General features: G+C 39.7%; 2 protein-coding genes across 3 annotated transcripts in view; one reads left to right on the forward strand and one right to left on the reverse strand.

The window, feature by feature from the left end:
* Positions 1 to 21,423, reverse strand: part of RB1 (RB transcriptional corepressor 1) — an 82,105-nt gene that overhangs the window by 15,222 nt on the left and 45,460 nt on the right. The gene's annotated exons all lie outside the window — the stretch shown is intronic.
* Positions 15,610 to 21,250, forward strand: LPAR6 (lysophosphatidic acid receptor 6). Its single transcript, XM_080375101.1, has one exon. It carries the CDS (start codon positions 18,923 to 18,925, stop codon positions 19,943 to 19,945), a length of 1,023 nt encoding a protein of 340 aa, XP_080231227.1. The 5' UTR covers positions 15,610 to 18,922; the 3' UTR covers positions 19,946 to 21,250.

Genomic DNA, 21,423 nt, shown 5'->3' on the forward strand with positions numbered 1-21,423 from the left:
GATTCAACTGTTTTGTTTAAACTACTCAGGATGACCCTGAGAGGACTGCTACTACATGGCTTGCAGCTGGCTCTTCCACCACTTCAGTAGTTCATCTGCTCAAGACTCACACAACTTACAGCGCTTTTTATAAAGAAAATTTCCTTTTCTTGCTCAGTAACTGAAGAGTTAATATTCAGCACATTAAAGCCTTAATTACACAAATACTCTGAGTCAGTACAAGCCAGTCATCCACCAAAAGACAGTCCCAAACGTCTCCATCTACCTGCGCCTGCTCTCCCTCCTCCCCACCATCCCCAGTCCCTCTTCTGTCAGCACACTCTGACACCTGGCCAAGGGACCTGATGTTTTGTTGCTGTTTTTATTTAGTTGGAGGTTTTTTGTTGTTTTATGTAAACACATTTGGCAGGGGAGTCCTCAGTTTTACATTCAGAGCAGCTCCCCTACCCAGTTCACCTTTGGCGATGCAACTGTTTGCGCTTTGTCAAATGACAAGACAGGAACGAGCTGCTGGAGTGTAACATCAGACACCACCTTTCAGTGGCAGTACCAGGGCAGAGAAAGAAGACATGCCTTGCAAATTCCCAGGTTTCTCCCCTAAAGCAGTCAATGCACCTTTGAATGGGATGATCCTGCAGAAGATCTTCAGATCTGAGGCTCTGACAGGGTCGTTCAGGTAAGGCTCTTTAAAGTAAGTGCTGCCACAGGGCAGATGCCAATGCAGTTACTGGCTAAATGACAGCTATTGAAAGTACGAATAAATGATCAATTTTCACAGTGGAGAGAAGTTATGAGTGAAGTCTCATGCTCTCTGCTGGGACCGCTGCTGTTTAACATTCACAAATGACAGGAAAATCTGGTGAGGCAGGGAAGACAAAAGTGCTAGAAGCACAAAATTATTTTTAGGAAAAACAAACACACTACAATAAGAACTCATGATTTTCAGTGACCAGATGAGAATGATAAAATAGCTGTAAGTGTCAGTGATGATAAAAGCAAAAACAATGAAGAGAAGGAAATGACCTTAACTTTACATTTTAAAAAAGGGCTCTAATGTTGCCATTATTAAAAAAAAAAAAAAAAAAATCAGGGTGAGTACGTGTCATTCTGAAAACACCAACTCAACACTCAAAGGCCAAAGCTTAAAGAATTAACAGAAAAATAATAAAACAGTTATCATTATGCCAGTATAGTAGCCCATGGATTATTAGAGTCACCAAATGAAATTATCAAGCAATAGCCAAAACCAACTACTTTATTGTACAGCTCAAGTGTTCAGCTGTGGAAGTAACCATTACAAAATGTGAATGTGGAAAATCCACTTTGCCTTTAAATAAAACTGCACATGTAGGTCCACAAAGCACTACAGAATACAAAAACCCTTACTGCGTATTGTTTGCTGAACATTATCCAAGAAAATAGCATAGTAGGCTTGTCCTCCACATGTTTTTTTCCCCAAAGCAATTGCTACAAGCCTCTTCCAGATGGATCTGTGGTCTGCACTAGCAGTGGTGCTACCGAAATAATCTATATCTGAAGTAATTAACATGTTTATTACCTAGCTTCCCAGTGTAACCAGGCTTCAGTGTGACTAATTCTTGGACAAAGTTTACTTCTCAAGATTTTTGGGTGAAAGCCAAAGGTCTCAAAAACAAACCAAGCTGATACTAGTTTTCCCCCCTTTCCACGCAAGAAATCACATACAATATGTAAACTAAAACCTATCCAATGTGAATCATTTAACTGTCAGAAATGATACTTTATCAGTCAGCAACACAATGTCCTGCCAAACGTTTTGAGGTTGAGAATCACACCAACAACCTTCAACTAGGAAAACATTAGAAAGTGTGAAGACTTTTTCGTACAGGAATTAGAGAAGAGATGCTTTGGAGAACCATTACGTTAACTGACATTACACAGTATTAAGAAAAACCACTTCTGTAGTTATTTCCATAGATGAAAAATTACACTCAGGGACAAAACAGCACTCAAGCACTTACTTTCTTCAGAAGAACTCTGGGGTCACAAAATGCCTATCTCAGTAAAAAGTATTTCTGTAATGGCTGCTGTAACAATCAAGCAGATTGCCACAGTACCACATCAAGCTTTCTAGAAGTTTCATTTCTAATTGACTTACACAGCCTCGGCTCCCAGAAGAACAATAAAGGGCAGTTCCAGGAACTATCTTTCAAAGTACAAGTGCAGACATGACAACAACGAAGTGCCTCTGAGATACTTGGTTAAAGCCAGTGTTGTGGTTTAACCCTGCAGACAGTTAACACCACACAGCCGTTCACTTATTCCACCTCCTCCCAGTGGGATGGGGAAAGAATCGGGGGGAAAAAAAATACCACCAAACAGTAAAATTCATGGGTTGAGATAAAAGACAATTTAATAGCACAGAAAAGGAAGGGAAAATAATACCAACAACAATAACAATAAAGAATTAGATAAAAATAATTAGACAAAAGCATTCTCCCCGGCTGCACTGTAAAGATTACTTTTAACACCCTGTCCTGCCGGGACTGGCCCAAGGGCTATTCCGTACCATACGGTGCCATGCTCAGCATATAAACCAGGGGCAAAGCTGGCCGGGGGCTGCTGCTCGGGAACTGGCTGGGCATCGGTCAGCGGGTGGTGGGAAACTGCATTGCGCATCATTTACTTTGTATATTCAAATTCTTTTATCATTACTATTTTCCCTTCCTTTTCTGTCCTATTAAACCATCTTTATCTCAACCCATGAATTTTACATTCCCCCCCCCCAGTTCTCTCCCCATCCCACGGCAGGGCAGGGTGGGATGAGTGAGCAGCTGCGTGGTGCTTCGCTGCCTGCTGGGTTAAACCACAGCCCAGCTGAAACAGGACAGCCAGTAATTCAGTTTCAAGTCTCACGTTCTATCCAGTTTCTCATTAGCTGGACAAATTTAGGTACAACATACCACCACCAACCCTCCTAATCCAGCTAAAAGCGGCAAGTGTGCCAGGAAACTTTGTAGGCAGCAGTTTCTGAAAGAGCAGGACGGCATCTTTTACCAACATGACCAAGGAGTAAACATACTATGAACAGAAAAGGATACCAACTGACAATCTAAAGAGGATGTGGATGAGCTACATGTGCAGAAAGACCAATTCTCCAGATAAAGTAATATTAGCTAGGGGATGGTACATGTCCTGAAACCATTAAGAACAGACCACGATATGTAAAAGCAAAAAGACTATCAATATCTTGCAATGTGCTTCATATAATCTTAAAAACAGGACAAAGAAATTGGAATTCCAAAACTAATATGCCATGTTTCATAACAAAATATGGCAACATGAGCATGAAAACTGTTTTATACAGTGGACTTAGAAGCTCTGCATATGTTTCTGCATTGAAAGCTGAGCGCAGCATGATGACTGCCAGGTTTGTCTCCCTTCAGCAAATACTAGGTATAAACCAAGGTAACAGCTTGAGATATTCCATAATGGTAGTCACAGAAATATTGGCTCAAATTTAGATCAACACTCTTTTATGGCATGGGTTCATGCCCAAGATGTTGTCATACTGATAGTTTTGTTACAACTTTAGTTTTTTCTTTCTTCTCTTCATCATGTGTGATTTTCTTCAGATTGAAATGTCTTCTAAAAGTGGCTGCTGAGTGCTCAGTTGACAGAATTTAACAAGATGTCTTCAGTTAAACACTTCTGCCTTACAAGCAGTTACTTCATGATCAGACAAAATATTATAGAGGTAAGGAGTAGTGCACTGGAGATCACATTAACAAAAGATGATTAAAAAACCCACTTGGGCTATTATGTAGTCTTCATTAAAAATACATTCTTCCCAATCTCACAATCAATAATTGCATTTTGACAGCGTGATACAGAAGAGTATAAAAATCACTCAAAATACCCCAAACTTTTCAATATCCTTTCTGAACAGATCTGAAACAAAAACTTGGAAGACACTGGTATCAATATTTTTTGATGTTACACCAATTTCATACTTATTTCTTAGTAATTTTACAAATCTAGTATTTGAACATTTCCTGACTGTTTTTCCTACTGTTTCGTCTCGAAGTGTTGCAGCTAGTTCTGAGGTAGCTATTACAGTGCTCATGCCACCCCGCTCCTTGAGGGCAATTTCACTGATTTACAGCATAAGTCGGCTTCCTTCACTACAAACTGTAGATTTGTACAACCGTGCCACAAACAGCTCTCAAATTAGTATGTCAGCACCGGCTTTTCACAGATCTGAGATGGAAAAAATCTAACTAATAATGTCAAACATATGCGTGTCCCTTAGTTAATGATAAAAGTCAGAAGTATCTTACTCTAAAACACGTGGAGTATCCATGGAGCTACTCTAGGATCTTTAAAAAACACTGAAGAAACCCTAACACAATGTAATATATCTGCTTTAATTTTTTTCTAACAACAAAAGATGTAGCTGAACTAGCAAAGAAGGGCAAAAAAAAATAAAAAGGGGAAGAAAATCTGAACAATTTATACAAGATCTGAGTACATTTACGTGGTAAACTAGCTACAGCTATGGTCACTTGGACCTCAGCAACATCTGCAAGAAGGTTGTGCTAATACTTCCCCAAATAAAGCCAGTATTATTTTTTGGAAAATACTATAAGACATGATTTTCAGTGCCTTTTCTCATGTCCATACACAAAAATCTTTTTTGAAGACTGATCAGTAAAGACTAGCTCAGGCTCTGCAAAATATGCTGAAAGGCAGAACATTTCCCCCTTAGGTATTCAGAAAAGGAGATGCAGGAAATTACTGATTTACAGTGCTTTACAACACTTTGTTTCTAGTTTACAGCATAAGGTCAAGCCTAAATGCTTTTATATGTAAATAAAACAGCCTAATACAAAATGTCTGATTACTGGATGTCACAGAGGACAATCGCTGGGCACTACATTGTATAAAATGCGCTACTTGCATTCACCTCGGCAGTTTAGGGAATAGCAGAAAGCATGGTTGCAAATAATGGCACACCGTCATTCTGAGTTATCTGACTAACAAATAGCAGATAGAGCGCTGCAGCACAGTCAGGTGGCAGTACCATAAAATTTTTGTTGCCAACTTAACCTTCTCATGTTTAGCTTCCTTCAAGCTTGTTAAAAATTAGACTGAGGTTGTTTGGGTGTTTGTTTTTTTTTTAAGCTGTCTGAATTACCTAACTACAGGACTAGAATGTAAACGTAAGTAACTTCAGAGAAAATGTGTTTGTGAACACAAGTGCCTGAGTGCTGAAGTACAAAAGCAAATTACATCCTGCTGATGCCCAGGGAAATGACAAAAATTTGCATTTAAAACTCAGTGCACTTTTATCTAGATAACTTCACAGGGATCTAGGAAGGCAAGTTAATCTGCTTCAAGTTTTAAAATCAACAGTTACAAAAGACAAAGATCATGGGGGAGGTGGTGGGGGTGTGTGCGTGTTCTGAAATACCACCTACCAGATCCCCCACATCACATCTGAATAGCACCGATGCAAAACCTTCCCTCCCCATAGGAAGGCCTTGTGCTACACACACAAGCAATGAAGGAACCATACCCAGCAGCCAGCCTTCCCATCTGCAGCCCCTCTGCCCACCCCTTCTGGCACCTGAAGCCAGAACTGGGTTTGGAGGCTCCTTGTAAGACCCACGAGGGCAACCAGCTGCCTCAGAAGGGCCTGGCAAAAGCCATGCTGGTCAAGGAGCACGTGCCCAGCTGGGGACCTAAAAGCAAGGTTTTAACCTTGCTGAGACTCGGGCATGAGGGTCTTGGGTCTTTAGAAGGATGATGAGGAAGCTAACCTTCCTTTTATAACTGCAAAATTAAAATAGTAGCATATCTTAAAAGTAACATATCATAAAAAATCTCAAAATTTTGAGAACGCTTTTGATGCCTAGATACTCCTGAGTGTAGAGAGCAGATGTGTTTATGAAAACCAAGAAATTTGCGTGGCCTCTGCTGTCTCCTTCCTCTGTGCAACACTTACTCCTTGACTGCTTATCTTTCTATTGGCCTATAATGAAAAACAGCAACACGTACAGAAAGGAATGTATGTGACACTCCCTGAAGCAATAAATCAGTGACATTAGGCAATACTAAGAGCACCTATCAACAAAGCAGTAAAACTGACTTAGCTGACAAAGTACATTGAATTACAAAATTATCAAAACCTGTGTTTCTCTTGATCTCATTAAATTACAAATATCCTGCTGTTTCCACAATTGCAAAACCCTTCAGTAACAAAGTGCTTTTCTATTCAAGCTCTCTGAATTTTTATTGTGAGAAACTCTGAGTAGTTAGTAAACAGGGCAAAACCAGAGTTTCAATGTTTCTGATGAAACCACTATGTTTTACATCCTACTTTGAGGAAACTGAAGTCTTTTGCTCCTAGTTTTACTTCCTGAAATTTAAGGAAAATTAAATTAGCTTCTAAAGTTGTTTTAAAAAAAAAATCAGTTGGCTTTTTTGGAAGAAATTTCACTGAAAATTATTACTACAGAAACCTTACATGTTGGCAGTATGATTTCTGACAAAAAGCATTTCAAACCCTTTCTGCTAGTCCTACAATCAAGTTGCAGTATCTCTTTTAGTGATTTCAAAGTAGAAGATCACTGATCAGTGTTTTAAAAGGCATCATACTAATTTTAAAACTTGATCATGCCATGAACTAACATCGTGCATGATTTAATTGAAACGTTTGAACACTTTTACTGAAGTTCACACAATCATGTCAACCTTGGTACTGTTTATTTCCTATGACTTGAGCAAATGCAGGAAGGTTGGGATGACCTGGAAGCTTTCCTCTCCCTCCAAGGAATTTTAAATGGCCAGGCTCATAAAAGCCCCCCAAAACGTTTTCCTTCAGCTCTCAAACTCCAGAGTGTGTAAAGGTCACACATTACATAGAGAATGATGCAATTTGAAGCCTGTTGAATTTTACAGCTTCTCCTACTATCTGCACTAGAAAAACAAACCTGAACCAAGCAGCTTAGCCGTTTCTTCCAAACCCACCTTGCACATACTTTCTGCTGTGACCACTTCCCGCCATCAGCACACCGTGCAGTAACTGCAGCTTAGCATGCTTAGACTGTGTAGGTATGGAGTAAAACCTGCCTCTTACAGGCACGAAGGCTTGAGCTACACCTACGGCCTTGAGCACAGCTAGCACAGCCACGGCAAAAGCAACTGAAAGCGCATTGTGATTGACAGGCCTGTGCAGGAAGAAGAGTGCTGATGCACAGCATGTTCAGACGGATTAAATAAACAGTTTCCAATCCCAGTTATACAGATCTCCAAACACCATTCTCCCTCCCACCAGAAACTGAAAATAATTTCAAAGAAAGGCTGGGGAACAGAAACAAAGGGTTCACTTAAAAAAAAAAAAAAATCACACTGACTGAGGTACATACATTTAAGTTGTATGTATCTATACACTCTAGATTTGATATCTCAGAGGAAGACAAAGAACACATGGAAATAAATGTCAAATTTCAAGGAGCTCCTTTGGTTTTCACTTTTGGCAATTTCACTCTGCTGTCTTCACTTTCACTGTAGAGAAAATGCCCGTTTCTGCTTTTGGTTAGTGTGGTATCTGTTATGGGCATCTCCACTGACTTCACTACAAATATACTGATATAAAACTCACATAGAAACCAAAGTAAATACACAAAGTATTACAGTCCAGTGTGCGCCCACAAGCACAGCAAAACAGCAGACAGAAGCCTTACATATAAATGTTCCTGTTTAAGAAAAGCTTGTACAAGGCACCTCAACTCAGATGCAACAATCCATCAGTAGGACTTCTCCTATGTAGGCTTCTCTTCCTTTTTTTTTTTTTTTAACTTAATTATCTAATGAGTTCCTCATTTGTCATTCAGTGGGGATCCTCTATGGCTAATCTGAAGCATATAAATTAATACCTAATCCACAGCAAAAACAAGACAGGTTTTACCATTCACTTCTAATAAAACCAAAGGCTGCAAATTAATGCACTTCTGAAGTTAGACCCAACAATGACAATCTCAAAGAACCTGAATTTATCTCTCTGCTACCTGACTCTCTTCTGTCAGTTTTAACTGCAGGTGATGTGAGGCGCCTGTAGCATATTTGACCATGATTTTCTAACTCTCTAGATTAGTTGAAATGAGTCTTTAGACTGTGACATGATAAGGAAAATGGAAACCAATACCAATACTGAAGACAGTTGGCCCTAAACACTCATAATCCTGACATCAGTAAGAAAATTTACAGCACGTTCAATTGAATTCAGATCAGGTATTTGCCTTGCTGTCACCCTTTATCATCCCTATTCATCTCAAATAGGAAAGCATGACCATGCACAGTATTGTCTGTATTACTGCTCAATTTTATCCTCCTTTGTGGAAAAATTAATAAAAAAGACCTATGCATGCCTGTTTATGTTATAAATATCACTATTTCAAACCATTTACATGAAAATAGATTAGAGGGTAGTAGACCAGAAGCATAGATCTCACTCTTGAGCTTAGCAGAGGCTTTTAAACCTCACAAAACCAACACTAAGTTAACGTCTGGCCAAGAATCAAAAAAACAAAGATTTGAAAGCCTCAAAGTTGAACATTCTGCCCACAACACTTACAGCTCAGTTTCACAGTTGGGCTTACATCAGTTTAAGTGCACTGCAGCTTCTCTGAGTTACACAACGGCACTTCCTACTTCATCCCCTGCTTCAGTGTCAGCACAGCTATGACTGTGGCAGTTACGAATTTGTGATGGTTATTTTCAAACCAGAGTTCTCCTCATTCAGCTGAGCACGTATGTATATGCACACAGCACAAGGGAAGAAGCAGAGAGAGGCCTGAAGGGATGACAGTAGGATTACTTTGGGCAACAGCCCATGTTTAAATTGTCAATCATAAAAACCGTATCAGAACCTCAGATTCTAAGAACTTGCATAGCCGAAGTTAACTTTTTCCATCTATACCACTGAACCACTAAATCGCCACACACAGCAGCTGAAAAAATGTGACAAAACCCAGAAGCTTGAGTGAGGGGTGTGCATGCCACAACCTGGATCTCACTGCAAGACCACCACTGCAAGTACCTGGAGGAGCCAAACTGTGCTGCATGGCAGCTCACTGGGAACTGCAGTGGAAAGCTTCTGTTCCCAATCTGGTGCTAAACACCTTGTTTCAGAGGACTCACTCTTCCAGCAAAAGGATGAGGATCTCTCATAATGACAGCACTTGCTCAGAAGGTGAGTTGTGGATTCCAGCATCCCCTCTCCTGCCAGGGTCAAACTAACGTCTCCCAAACACTTCCAAGTAAGATTATTCACAGATTCAAGTGAAAATGGCTCATTTGTGAAAATGTTTTTTCAACCAGCCTTCAGACCTCTGCAGAACTTAGCTGATGCAAAAATGGCTTTTCCTTTTCTAATGTACACTATGTCTTTTGTGTTTAAGAGCCTCACTCCACTCCTTCCAAGATTTCAGCAGAAAATTCTAAAATATCACAAGAAGCATGTCCTTTGTCCCTCCTCCAAAGTTCTGACATTTCCTTTCTTACATTCTAGGTATTAACTGATTGCCACACTAAAAATACAACTGCTAAATGTGGTCAACAATGTAATAATAAAAATGTTCATAAAGTACTGAATTTGTTTCATAAAACCAGGATAAAGGCTAGAAGGAAAAAGAAGTTGGGGTGGGGGAACTAAGCTGAAGTATTTGTAAATGATATGCTAAATAATCATTGAAGTGATCTTACAATACAGAATTTAAAGAGGTTATTTGCTGACTTACACATTTAGAACATTATAGTTCTTCACATTCATCAAGTCCAAGTTCTGCTTTTTGGCAGCAGTTCTCTCTTGACAAGCATTTTCATGTCAGTATTTATCTACACTAATTAGCTTACCAGCTTGAAAAACTTGTATGAAACCTTTTTTCCCCCCCTAACTTCTTACATTGCAGTTTTGTGAAGGAAACCAAATTAATACCATAGGTTTGGGGTTTTAAAATATATGAATTCATATAAATCTTATTGAATGACTACGGTAAATTCTTTCAATAGCTTCATAATGTTATCCTTTATAAAAAAGGGACTAGGAATGGGACTGTGGGCTTTCTGCTGTGCCTGACAAGTAGAGGTTAAAATCTTCTCTTAGAAAGTGAGGGGCCTCCATTCAGCCAAAACTGCAAAAGGTTGCAAGCACTTGATGTGGTGGTTGCAAGTAATTTGGCATGGAAGTGAAATACATCCTCGAGAGCTATGTGGATAAAGACCAGTGATCCTGACATGGAACCAGCCTACCTCAGTATTGGCCAGAGAATGTATCTTGGGCAAAAACTTAAATTAAAGACCTGAAAACTGAAAAGTAATTGCCTTAGAACTAAACAAATTATAAATGTCTTTCTACAAGTTCTGTCCCCTGACCCGTTTCATCCTGTATGTTTGGAATAGCTCTAAAATAATTCATGATGCTTCTTCCATTTTTTTCCTATCATTCCTAGTATTTGCTTACTACAGCAGCAGATTTCTTTCTTTTTCTGAAACAGTCATGTTTTGCACTTGCAGAGTATTTTGAATAAGAATGTTTAGTCAAGGAACATTTGGCAAACTTCTGCCAAGTCCAATTAAACTTTTAATTTCTAATCCTTTGACTTAGAAAGTATAAACTTGGGTATAGCCAGGATTTGCCACAATGTTAGGGAAAGCCATTTAACTTATGTCCTGCATATAAGGTGGAGAGAAATTTCAAATACTGACATTATTTCAATCATGTTTGCAGAGTAATTGAATAAACTTTATCCAAAAAGTTTGAAAAAATCCGTGTGAGAGTTCAGGAACTCAGGTATTTTGTTCTAGTTAAGGCATCTCTCTTCCTACCTGACATTCTAGGAATTCCCTTCATCCTATTCCTATCCATTGAAAATCATGTTGCTGAGATTATTTATTGATCCTTTTTCCATTTTTCTTTCCTCTGAACAATATCAATGTCCATTTTTCAAGCTTTTCATTTTATGATCATTTACTTTGCTTTTTAGCCCATCCCTTTTAAACTACTCAATCCATTAAAGCTCAAAAAGACTCCATGTTATCCAACCTCTTAACAACCCTACTCTAAGATCAACTAGACTTACATGTCATAATCATCTGATGCCTAACATGCACTTCTAATGCTCAATGCCATGCTGCCTCTTCTCCAAGGGAATACACTGCAGAGCACAAAGCTTTCCTGAATTAATCTATAAAGCACAACTCTGAACAGCACCTCAGGACGTATCTGGATAGCTGTTAAAAACTGCCAACTCTCCATGTCACCGTCCCGAACAAACCTCTGTACAACACCTACCTATTCATATTCTAGGGCCTCTGAGAAATACTGCACTACACAGCAGCAGAACCATTTTTGATCACCTTTCATGAGTTCCTTATCTTGCCAAGTGGCCTCATCAAATTACTCCAAAGATGCAATGGAAATGGTGATTTTGTCCTTTGTCCAAACTAATTTCTCCCTTGAGGTGAGACTGTATAAAGTAGGGGTCCTCAAACTATGGCCCGTGGGCTGGATACGGCCCCCCAGGGTCCCCAATCCGGTCCCCGGTATTTACAGACCCCCCCCGCCCCCCCCCCGGGGGTTGGGGGGGGAAACCAAGCAGCCGAAGATGACTGCCTGCCACTGCATCCGCGCGCCGCCCCCCTGGTTAAACAGTTTGAGGACCCCTGGTATAAAGGGGTCAGAGGCTTAAATCAGCAACCCCTAACACACATACACACACGCTGTTCATAACTACAGAAAATGAAGAATTTAAAAGTTGAGGCTGCAGGGAGGGGTAAGTAGGTGTGGCATTTCTTACCTGTTCTTGTTGCATATATTAGAGAGAGGTGAGGGTCACCATTTTAAAATGTATCAGATAATAAGTGGACGTGGCGATAACATCTTACCCAATTCTTGCTTGCTCCCTCTGGATACCTTTATAATCACGTTCTCAGAAAAATTTACTTTGCACATCAAAACATTTGAGAATGTAAGCAAAACCTGCTGCTGGGACTTTCCAGAAGTTACATAAAAAACGTAACTCAAGAACCTTCATGCAAGTATTTATCAGTCATCTGTTAGCGGCCTAAAACACTGCTGTAACTGCTCATGTGTATTTACAATGTAAACAACCAATCTGCATATGCCATGATACCCTTTACATAATTCCAGGTAAACCTAACATGTTCATTAGCATTAACTAAACCTTTGAGATCACAAAGCTTCTTTTACCATTAGAAACCGCACATTTCTGTTTGTGCTATAACAAAAACTACTTTCAAACTTGCAACTATTGTGCTTTAAAAAATGAATCCCATATTTTTAATCTCTGTCTCAACTACTGTGGTCAACAAACCAAATAATGCCAAGAACAAGCTCTAAAACGTAAGCAGAGGGAACATGTAATACTTTCTGAAATGAAATATTCTAAAAATATCTTCAGAACTTGGATGACAAACTCCAGGACACAGTTCTGCACTTTTCTCCATCACTGTGCATGGAAAGCTTTTCCCAAAACCCTGCTTCAAAAAAAACTTTTGTGCAAAATCAAAATGAAAGCAGAAAAAGAATGTCAAATTAGTAGTATTTTTAAAGATTCTCCCATCTTCTCATTTTCTTAAGAACTTGTCCTGTAAATTACAGAGTGTTCAGAAAGCCTCAAGTAGACTTGTAAGTATGCTGAAGGATTATATTATGCTAAGGGATACTGAGATAACTGAACACAGTCCCAACAGCAGCACTTTAGATCTGAAATTCCCCTTCACAGGAGAGGGTTCCAGCTAGGAAAGCAACAGAATATACTTACTTGGCTCTTAGTTGCTTGAAAATTATTCACCAATACATGTTGGTTTTCCTTTCTACCTATATCAGCTTTTACATGGCATTCCTGAAGTAAAAACATATTGTCTGTAGTCCACTTCTCTTTGTAATACTAAGTATATAAAGGACAGTATAGGAAACACCAATGAAGGGACTTCATAGAACTAATTCAAGTTCAAAGAAACTGCTTACTCACACAAACATACCACAAATACTGTGAAGATGTGTTTCAGAACTAGAATTTGACTAAAAGTAGCATTTCTTAAAGTATGATTGTTCTTAATAATGTGTGCAGTGAATAGAACAAAGAACCAAAGCAATCCATTGTTCTCAAGTTAGAGAGACTGCAAAAATAAAATACCTTTGCTATAAATGTATTTGGGGTTTAAAACCCCTTCTCTCCATGAATCCAAGGCTATGGGGAGGTGGGGGGGTGGGGTAAGGCCCTAGCAGCCTGAATTTATACAAAAGGAGAGAAATTCTTTCCTCTTCCTGCAAGCAGGAGAGGAGCAATAAGCAGGAGAGGAGCAGTTGTGTTTCCTATAAAGGAAACTGAAACTATTATAAAGAGGAGAGAAGCATTTCAAATGCACAGGAATTAAGACCTCTCATTTTCTTTTGAGCTCCCTTTTACCTTTTCAAGCAATTACACACATAGAGAAACTATTTTGACTTAAGAGAACCTAACAGACTCAGAGCCCAAATACTTTAGATTCTCTTGCTTTTGGCTTTTTTAATTACTTTTTAATATTTGAGATATTTTTGGCAGCTGTGTATTAAAACATAGCTAGTAAAACAAAAACTACTCAGGAAGACTGGTTCTAGGTCAGTCAAACTTTCAGCAGAAAATATTTACAGTTTTCTTTTAACTTTTACTTACAATTTGTCTATGTAGCTTTATTTGCATTAAATTAACAAGTTTCCTGATACGGAGGAGTCTTTAACTGGCTATGCAATAGTTCTGCAGGATTAGTCTGGCTAAATAAAAATCGTCCATTCACTCTAAGTCTAAAAATGCTCATTTAAAGACTTGCCTACTACGCTGGAAACTTTTAAAGGGGGGGGGGAAGAGAATTTTCAGTGCATTAACTACTTCACACTGTCTCTGTAAGTGGACACCATCGCTCCTTTTTAAGAGGGCAGGAAGCCGCTTACCAGGGGCAGTCTCGCAGTGACTGACGAGTGTCTGCAAGGCAGTGCCTGGAAGGTAGCTCAGAGGGTCAAAGTTCCCAGCTCTGTTTTCTCTGCACCTACTTCCCCCATAGACTTACGGAGTTGAATTAAATGAAGTCTCTCAATAGGGTCCTTTTGCTTGGCAAGAATCTAATCTGAAAATACAAAGTGTTAATCTTCCTACATTTTTATGGCATTCACTAGCCATTGTAATTATCTCAATATCCTATTTAATAAAGGGTTCTCCATCCACGACTTCAACCTATATTTAACATTTAAGGTGGCCTCACACCCCGGTGAGGAAGTGAACAACCTCTTACATGAAGGGAAGCTAAAAGCACAAAGTCATAGAAAACTTTGCCAGGATTGGAACAGAAAATCTGTGGCGCAGCCAGAAACAACTTCCTGACTCACAGCCCTACTTCTCAACCATAATAAATTCCTTCCTGTACATACACATGCTCAAAGAGAAACTCCAGTAAACAGACTAAAAATGCTAAAACTCATGAAAATGATTGAATAAGTAATAACATTTAGTGCAAAGAAAACATTGTCCTGACAGGATTTGTCTTACTGAAACAGCAGCACTTGTTGAGCTCTTTTGCCTAAGCTTGCTTAACCGGAGCAAGAACGAATGCCTGTACCATGATAGTCATGCTTCTAAAAGCAGTAATATTAGTTATAGAATAACGGAGTTATATACAGTGTTCTGCGCATTTGACAACCTTCTTTTAACAGTGCATACTCTGGCTTTGGAAGCATTGTAAGAATTTATTATGTTATTAATGTTGAAGTTGGCTTTTTCCTCTAAAGTAAGAGCTTATAGTAGTATCATCAGTGCCAGACTAAATGCAGTACGAAAGAACAAGTTCAAAATTTATCTCACCTTTGATTACAATTCTGTTTGATTCCAGCACTGAAGACTAGGGTAGTGCCAGAGGAACACAAAACACTGGCCAAAATAACTCCAAAGGTTTGGAAAGCCTTCCAGTACTTGTGTTGTTTCAGTGGAAATATTTCGTCAGCACTCAACTTGGACTTCGGAATTTAAGGGACCCTGCCCCAGTGTCCTAGGTAAGAGCAAGTACCCAGCTCTGTAACTCTGTGGCATTGAGGGGTAGGAGAATGGAGCAGCTGTGGGTTGGCAGAGCATCCTACAGCTGCTTTATTAGCACACTGTGAGAGTTGCAAGAACTTTTCCTCCTGACCCCCTGTTCAATGCAGGAATAGGTTTGCCACACAAATCCAAAATCACTCAAGGGTGTAAAGAGTCCCAGATATCTAAACCTGGATATCTAAACTAATACAAGCAGAATTAAGTGGGAACTGACTAAAGGAGTGTACAAAATCTGTTCGCTGCTGAAGTGAAAGATGATTTCAAGCATCTCATCAGCTCTCAGCTTTAAGGAGCCCAAGAGCCACAAGAAACCTGTTGATACAGTCTTTGCTCATTTAGCACTAGCAACAAATGACAGATCCTAACTCATTCCTGTCTCCGATGGAGAAAGGCAGACAGACTTAACACAGCATTTCCCTGCAGTGGCAGCTTTGTTTCCTTTGGAGAAAAAACAACCCTCAGTGTACAGGTCCCTCCCTGCAGCTGCTTCCTCCTGCCTACAGCCCCTCTTCATCACAAAGGAAAATCTGCTGGTGGTGAAGGAGCATAAGCAAGGTCATTATCACGTCAATTCTTCCTCTTCTTTTAACTTTTTACAGTGTTGGGGCTTACCAACGGCTTTCCCAAATCTGACAGCACAGAACCCAACATCTTGAAAGATGATCCCACGAAAGGAAAGCATGCGATGAGGTTTCCTCTCTACCCACGCAGGAGCCCGGCCAGAAGGGAGGCTGCTCTCAGCTCCCACGGCTCGCGGTGCACTAACGCAGGTTCTTCAACTCTGAGCGGTTCACACAAATTAAAACACTGCTCGATAACATTCAGGCACATCAAATTCAAGAAAACGGCTATGCAGTTCACCTTCGCCATTCACGCTTTCGCACTAAAATGACTCAGACTGCCTGCTCAGACATATACCCCCTCACTGAAACGCGATACAAAGTAAAAACCTGTCAACTTGCAGTTTTCAAATTTTCTTCTGCATCTGGAAAAACCCTGCAGTTGAATGCTATTTCTGGAAGTACACAAATATCACTTGGTTCTTCGCTTACTGTAAAGTGCATGTACTGTTCTGCACCAAAAAGCTGCAGGGGCAAAAGAAGGTCCTAAAGGCAATACAAGCAAATACCCAAGCCCCTAAAATACAGCTCCAAGTAGTGCCTAAGTTCGTAACAGGAGCAACAACAGGGCCACAGCAAGGCAGGGGTTCTAACGGACAAAATGAAGGCTGAGGACACACCTTTACAATTGCTCTGAAGCACATTTACCGCGGTAAAATGGACAGTGTCCCTGGTCAGACATCCCCGCTTTGTCTCTATGCACCCACACCTTTGCCCAAATGGAAATTCAAGTACTAAGGAATATGAGAGACACACTTCCATTAGTTTCACTCTCTAAAGGTGAATTATTGCTTGAGGTTTTGACATGCAATGTCAAATTTCTGTACTTCAGGGATTTTCACTCCAGTAACTGAGCCTGCCCCACACAATTTTCCTGTGCAAACGAAGCTGGAGCAGGAAAACAGAGCTCAGAGCTCGACAGTGCAATGCAGAACTCAAGGACTCTTGCAGGAAAAGGGAAAACCCTTTTATCATGCAAGGCTGCCAGGAATAGACACAGAAGTTAACCACATGTTATGACTGCTTTTCTGATGAAAGCCAGGTAAGGCAACTTGATGCTAAGGTACAAGTTAAGCTGGACACACAAGAGACTCTGCCATGCTCACATTTTCATTTCTTGTTGCCTTCAAGTGGAAAATGCACTACACTTTACAGTTGAGCATGAATTTCAAAAACAGTCAAAAAGTTTTCTTGTGGTTCTAGCCTACTGAAGTGAAGCTGCTTGATTTCACCACAAAATTAAGGTGAAAAGAGATTCACAGAAGAAACCAAGAAAACTTGAAATAAAATAAGCAAGACCCACTTCTGCATGTTTCTGATTTTTGTCTGACGTACCTTACACTAAGAAACTACACCAAAACTGTGTGAAGAGCTATTATTTACTCTTCTTTACAGCAGACTAGAAAGGTTTTGCCCAGAGCCTTGCTTAGGTACAACTGATTAAAATCTAGTTCAAAAGAACCATGCCACCCAGTCAGATACGAAGAGATTTGTTATTCTGAGACTTAGAAATAGACTGGTTTTGATGCCAGAAGTGAGTCTACCCAAGCTGTTGTTAAATAAATGAATCTGTCTAAACAAAGATTTATCTTGTATCTGCCCCTAAAGGCAACAAGAGCTGCTTTTTTAATATTTATTTAATTTAATTAGTTACAACATCATTTTGTTTCATTAATCAGTGACCAATGGGAGTATTTTGTATATGTGCAGTAATTGGCCCCCTTTAAATCACGAGAAACAACTGCATAGCACAGTATTTATTTTGGTATAGTAATTCTGTGCTTACCTATTGAAGAAAATACTTTTTTTACCACAAAATTTAACAAAAACAATTTGAAGCTTTTTTTTTTAAAAAAAAAAGAACCATCTTTCTGATTAGAAGTACACCCTGGGATATGCTTACTAATATGGAATGAGTTAAAATTTTCTCCTCCCACTGCAACGCATCTCAGTCCTGGGAACATCCAAAAGCAACCCACAGGTTCATCATCTTTATGCTTCTCTCTTTCAGCAATTATTTTGCAAATTTATTTAATTACCTATCAATGTTATTTTGTCCCTCCTGAGGTGTAGCTGAGGGAATCGAGATAGAACCACTCAGCTGATTGCTGGTGAATAAAATGTTCTGTATTGTGAGCAAAGGTATCTGTCAAAAAACTTAACGTTAGTTCAGTCCCACATAATATATAAAATGACACTACTATCTCCAAAGCCAAAGGGGAATTTCAGACACTGGAAAGTCTCCTCACAACTGAAGAAAAAAGATTTTTGTGATGAAGTTTTTGGACTCCAGCACTGCCGACAAGGCCCTTCCAGGGAGTTCGGAAAGAGTTAACAGGAGGCTGCAGCAGCAGCGCTCTGCTGGTGACTGCCGGCAGCCTGCAAGGTACAGCCCCAGCAGACACGCTATCAGACCGGGCAAGGCAAACAAACTGAACTGAAACCATCCTTCAGCCAGCCCATCCTCTTCCTCCCGTGATGTCACGCTACAAATTGCCTGAGCTCTCTCCTCTCCTCCCCAGAAGGAGCCGGGCTGGCGAGAGGCTGCAGGGGCGCGGGACGCCGGGGCCGTGCTCTGCAGGAACAAACACGCTCTGGGATTTAATTTCTGCCCTCACAAGCAGCTTGCTTCCCACCCCGTGGGGCCGGCCGGCCGGCCAGCCAGCGCTCGGAGCGGCCAAAAAGCTCGTTTTACAGAAAGGCTGAGGGAGAAACCCAAGTGCCGACCCTGCGTGGCATCGGGGAGAGCGTTTTCTAAAGCATCCGAAGCATCCGTACCCCAGCGACAAAACTCCAACACCATGATCCGCAGCCGTGAACAAGGCAGAAAGTTCTACAACAGCTTCATCGAACTGAGGGAGCCAAGGGAGCTAAGCAAGCTTTGGGATGACCTCATCTGCCACAAATTATATGGGTTTTGACTTTTGAAGCCTGGCTATGTGATTACAAACACCACTGGGAAGAGAGGAGCGACCTCCTGGTGATCACTGCTGGAGATGTACTCACCTGCCACAGAGATTATGTTTCTCCTCTGAAGCTTTACCCTGCAACAAACTTACTAAAGCACAGGGTTCAAATACATCTGCAAGTTCTTCTGGAATTTAAAAAAAGTTGCAATAAAAATACTAGAGAAACCTCCAAATCACAGGACTTTTTAAATATACCATTATAATGGTAAGCTCTAACTGCTCCACTGAGGACTCCTTTAAATATACTTTATATGGATGTATCTTTAGTATGGTGTTTGTTCTTGGCCTCATAGCAAACTGTGTTGCTATCTACATTTTTATTTGTACTTTAAAAGTGCGAAATGAAACTACAACTTACATGCTGAATTTAGCAATATCAGATCTGCTTTTTGTATTTACATTACCCTTCAGGATTTATTACTTTGTAGCGAGAAACTGGCCATTTGGAGACATTCTTTGCAAGATTTCTGTCACCCTCTTTTATACAAATATGTACGGGAGCATTTTATTTCTGACTTGCATAAGTGTAGATCGCTTTTTGGCTATAGTACACCCTTTTCGATCTAAGACTCTCCGAACCAAAAGGAATGCAAAAATTGTCTGCGCTGCAGTATGGATAACAGTGTTAACAGGCAGCACACCAGCAAGCTTTTTCCAGTCTACAAACCGCCGCAATAATACTGAACAAAGAACATGTTTTGAAAACTTTTCAGAGGACACATGGAAAACCTACCTATCTCGAATTGTTATCTTCATTGAAATAGTTGGGTTTTTTATTCCACTCATCTTGAACGTGACCTGCTCCACCATGGTCTTACGGACTTTGAATAAACCTCTTACATTAAGTCGGAATAAATTAAGCAAGAAAAAGGTACTCAAAATGATTTTTGTCCATTTGGTGATATTCTGCTTCTGCTTTGTGCCTTATAACATTACCTTAATACTTTACTCCCTTATGAGAACACAGACCTGGATTAACTGTTCAGTGGTAACTGCAGTCAGGACTATGTACCCCGTCACTCTGTGCATTGCCGTTTCAAACTGCTGTTTTGACCCTATAGTCTACTATTTTACATCAGATACAATTCAAAATTCCATAAAAAAGAACCGGTCCACTAGGCCACGGGACATCAGATTCTCTGAAAGGCCAGTTTCTGAAAACTTCATTCAACACAGCCTTCAGACCATAAAGATGAAAATATTTGACAGTGACTCTACAATATAAACTGTATTAAAAGACTACCGGGACTAAACTGGAATTGGAAGCCTGCACGTTTCTTCAGCCATGGAAATATGTTCTGATATGTAAATGTTACGCTTCCTGCACATCAGAAAAGTTTATGAGTGTAAAAGTGTTAGGCATAACAGTACACAGAAAAAGTGTTTTAAGAATTTATGTCAAATGTCTTTTCTGACAGGTTGTATGTTAAAAATGAACGTTCGGGGTTGGAATAGATTAACCAAAGTCTAAAGACTGTCTATCAAATCAAACATAGATGAAAAAGTAGGTGGGTTTTTTTTCTAAAGTTAAAACAACTGCTCATTTGTAATAATGATGTCTGTTTCCAAGTTACTGAGGATGGGGGTGAAACTACCTGGTTTACACTGCAGGTTCCAGCTGCTGAGGAACACAGCACCACTTTGTTCATACCACCTCAGCTACTGTGCCTGCTCCGGAGTTTCCTCTGTCTTACTCTTCCCTCCTGTCTTTTCTCCTTGCAGCTTCCTTCTTAGGAACTATTACGTTCATATGAGGCTTTGATGACTGGGCTACACAACTTCATTTCTCCCAGGTTTATCTGATAAAATACATTTTCTCTGCACAAGCCTGGCCCCCATAAAGCAATTAAATCTTCTGGTAGTTGAGGGCATCTGCAAACAACTCAGACAAACTGGTTTTTCTTCTCACCTCTGTCTCAGATGTCTGTGTAATTATAACCAAATAACCTTTGATGACTGAAGTTAGTGCTTTAGGTACAGTAACACTTTATTAAACTCTTTTGTGAGAAGCTCTTCGACTCAGCACAACTTCTGAGCAAAATAACATCCTCCAAATAAGGCAATTCAATCTCAAAGTGGTAGTTTCTTAGAAAAACATGACCTTCACTAACTATCAATGAGCATCTGTATCAACCCAATTATTTCTAGGAAGCTCTTTTATGTCCCATAAACAAATTAAAGACATGGTAATTTTTACAATGAAACTTCCTCTCAAGTCTTTGTGTCCTAGAAACATTTTTAACATGAGCATTGAAAATTTCAAATGCTATTTTCTTGCAAACTTTATAAAGTATTAAAAATAAACTACTTGGGGCTATGTGGTGGCAAAATCAATCAAGACACTTGGAAAAGTCAAAGCCATGTAAAAGGAACAATCTACGTATATTACTGTTACAAACCAGAATATATAGATAAAAGTGCTTTAAAACGTCCTGCTATGTATGTTTCCCAGCTATTAGAACACTGTGTACATTTTCCTCAAAATTAACATTACAGCAAAATAAAATAAATATTTAAAGGGTAAAAGTAAGCAGTGTTGGTTTTTTCCTCCTCAAAAACAATGGAGTGAGTCAAGAATGAAAATGGAGTTAAAAATTAATTTGCACTTTGGATTTAAAGTAGTCATCTGCAACACAGATAGAGCACTGAGGCATTTTTACTTCAGAGCAGCATACAGAAGCATGAATCAATGTTGGAGGAAAC

Source organism: Falco punctatus, assembly GCF_963210335.1.
Source record: "Falco punctatus genome assembly, chromosome: 2".
In the NCBI taxonomy this organism is placed as follows: Eukaryota; Metazoa; Chordata; class Aves; order Falconiformes; family Falconidae; genus Falco; species Falco punctatus.

Excerpts from the sequence above, each read along its gene's own strand:
- LPAR6 (XM_080375101.1), top strand. The coding sequence starts at position 18,923 with ATGGTAAGCTCTAACTGCTCCACTGAGGACTCCTTTAAATATACTTTA.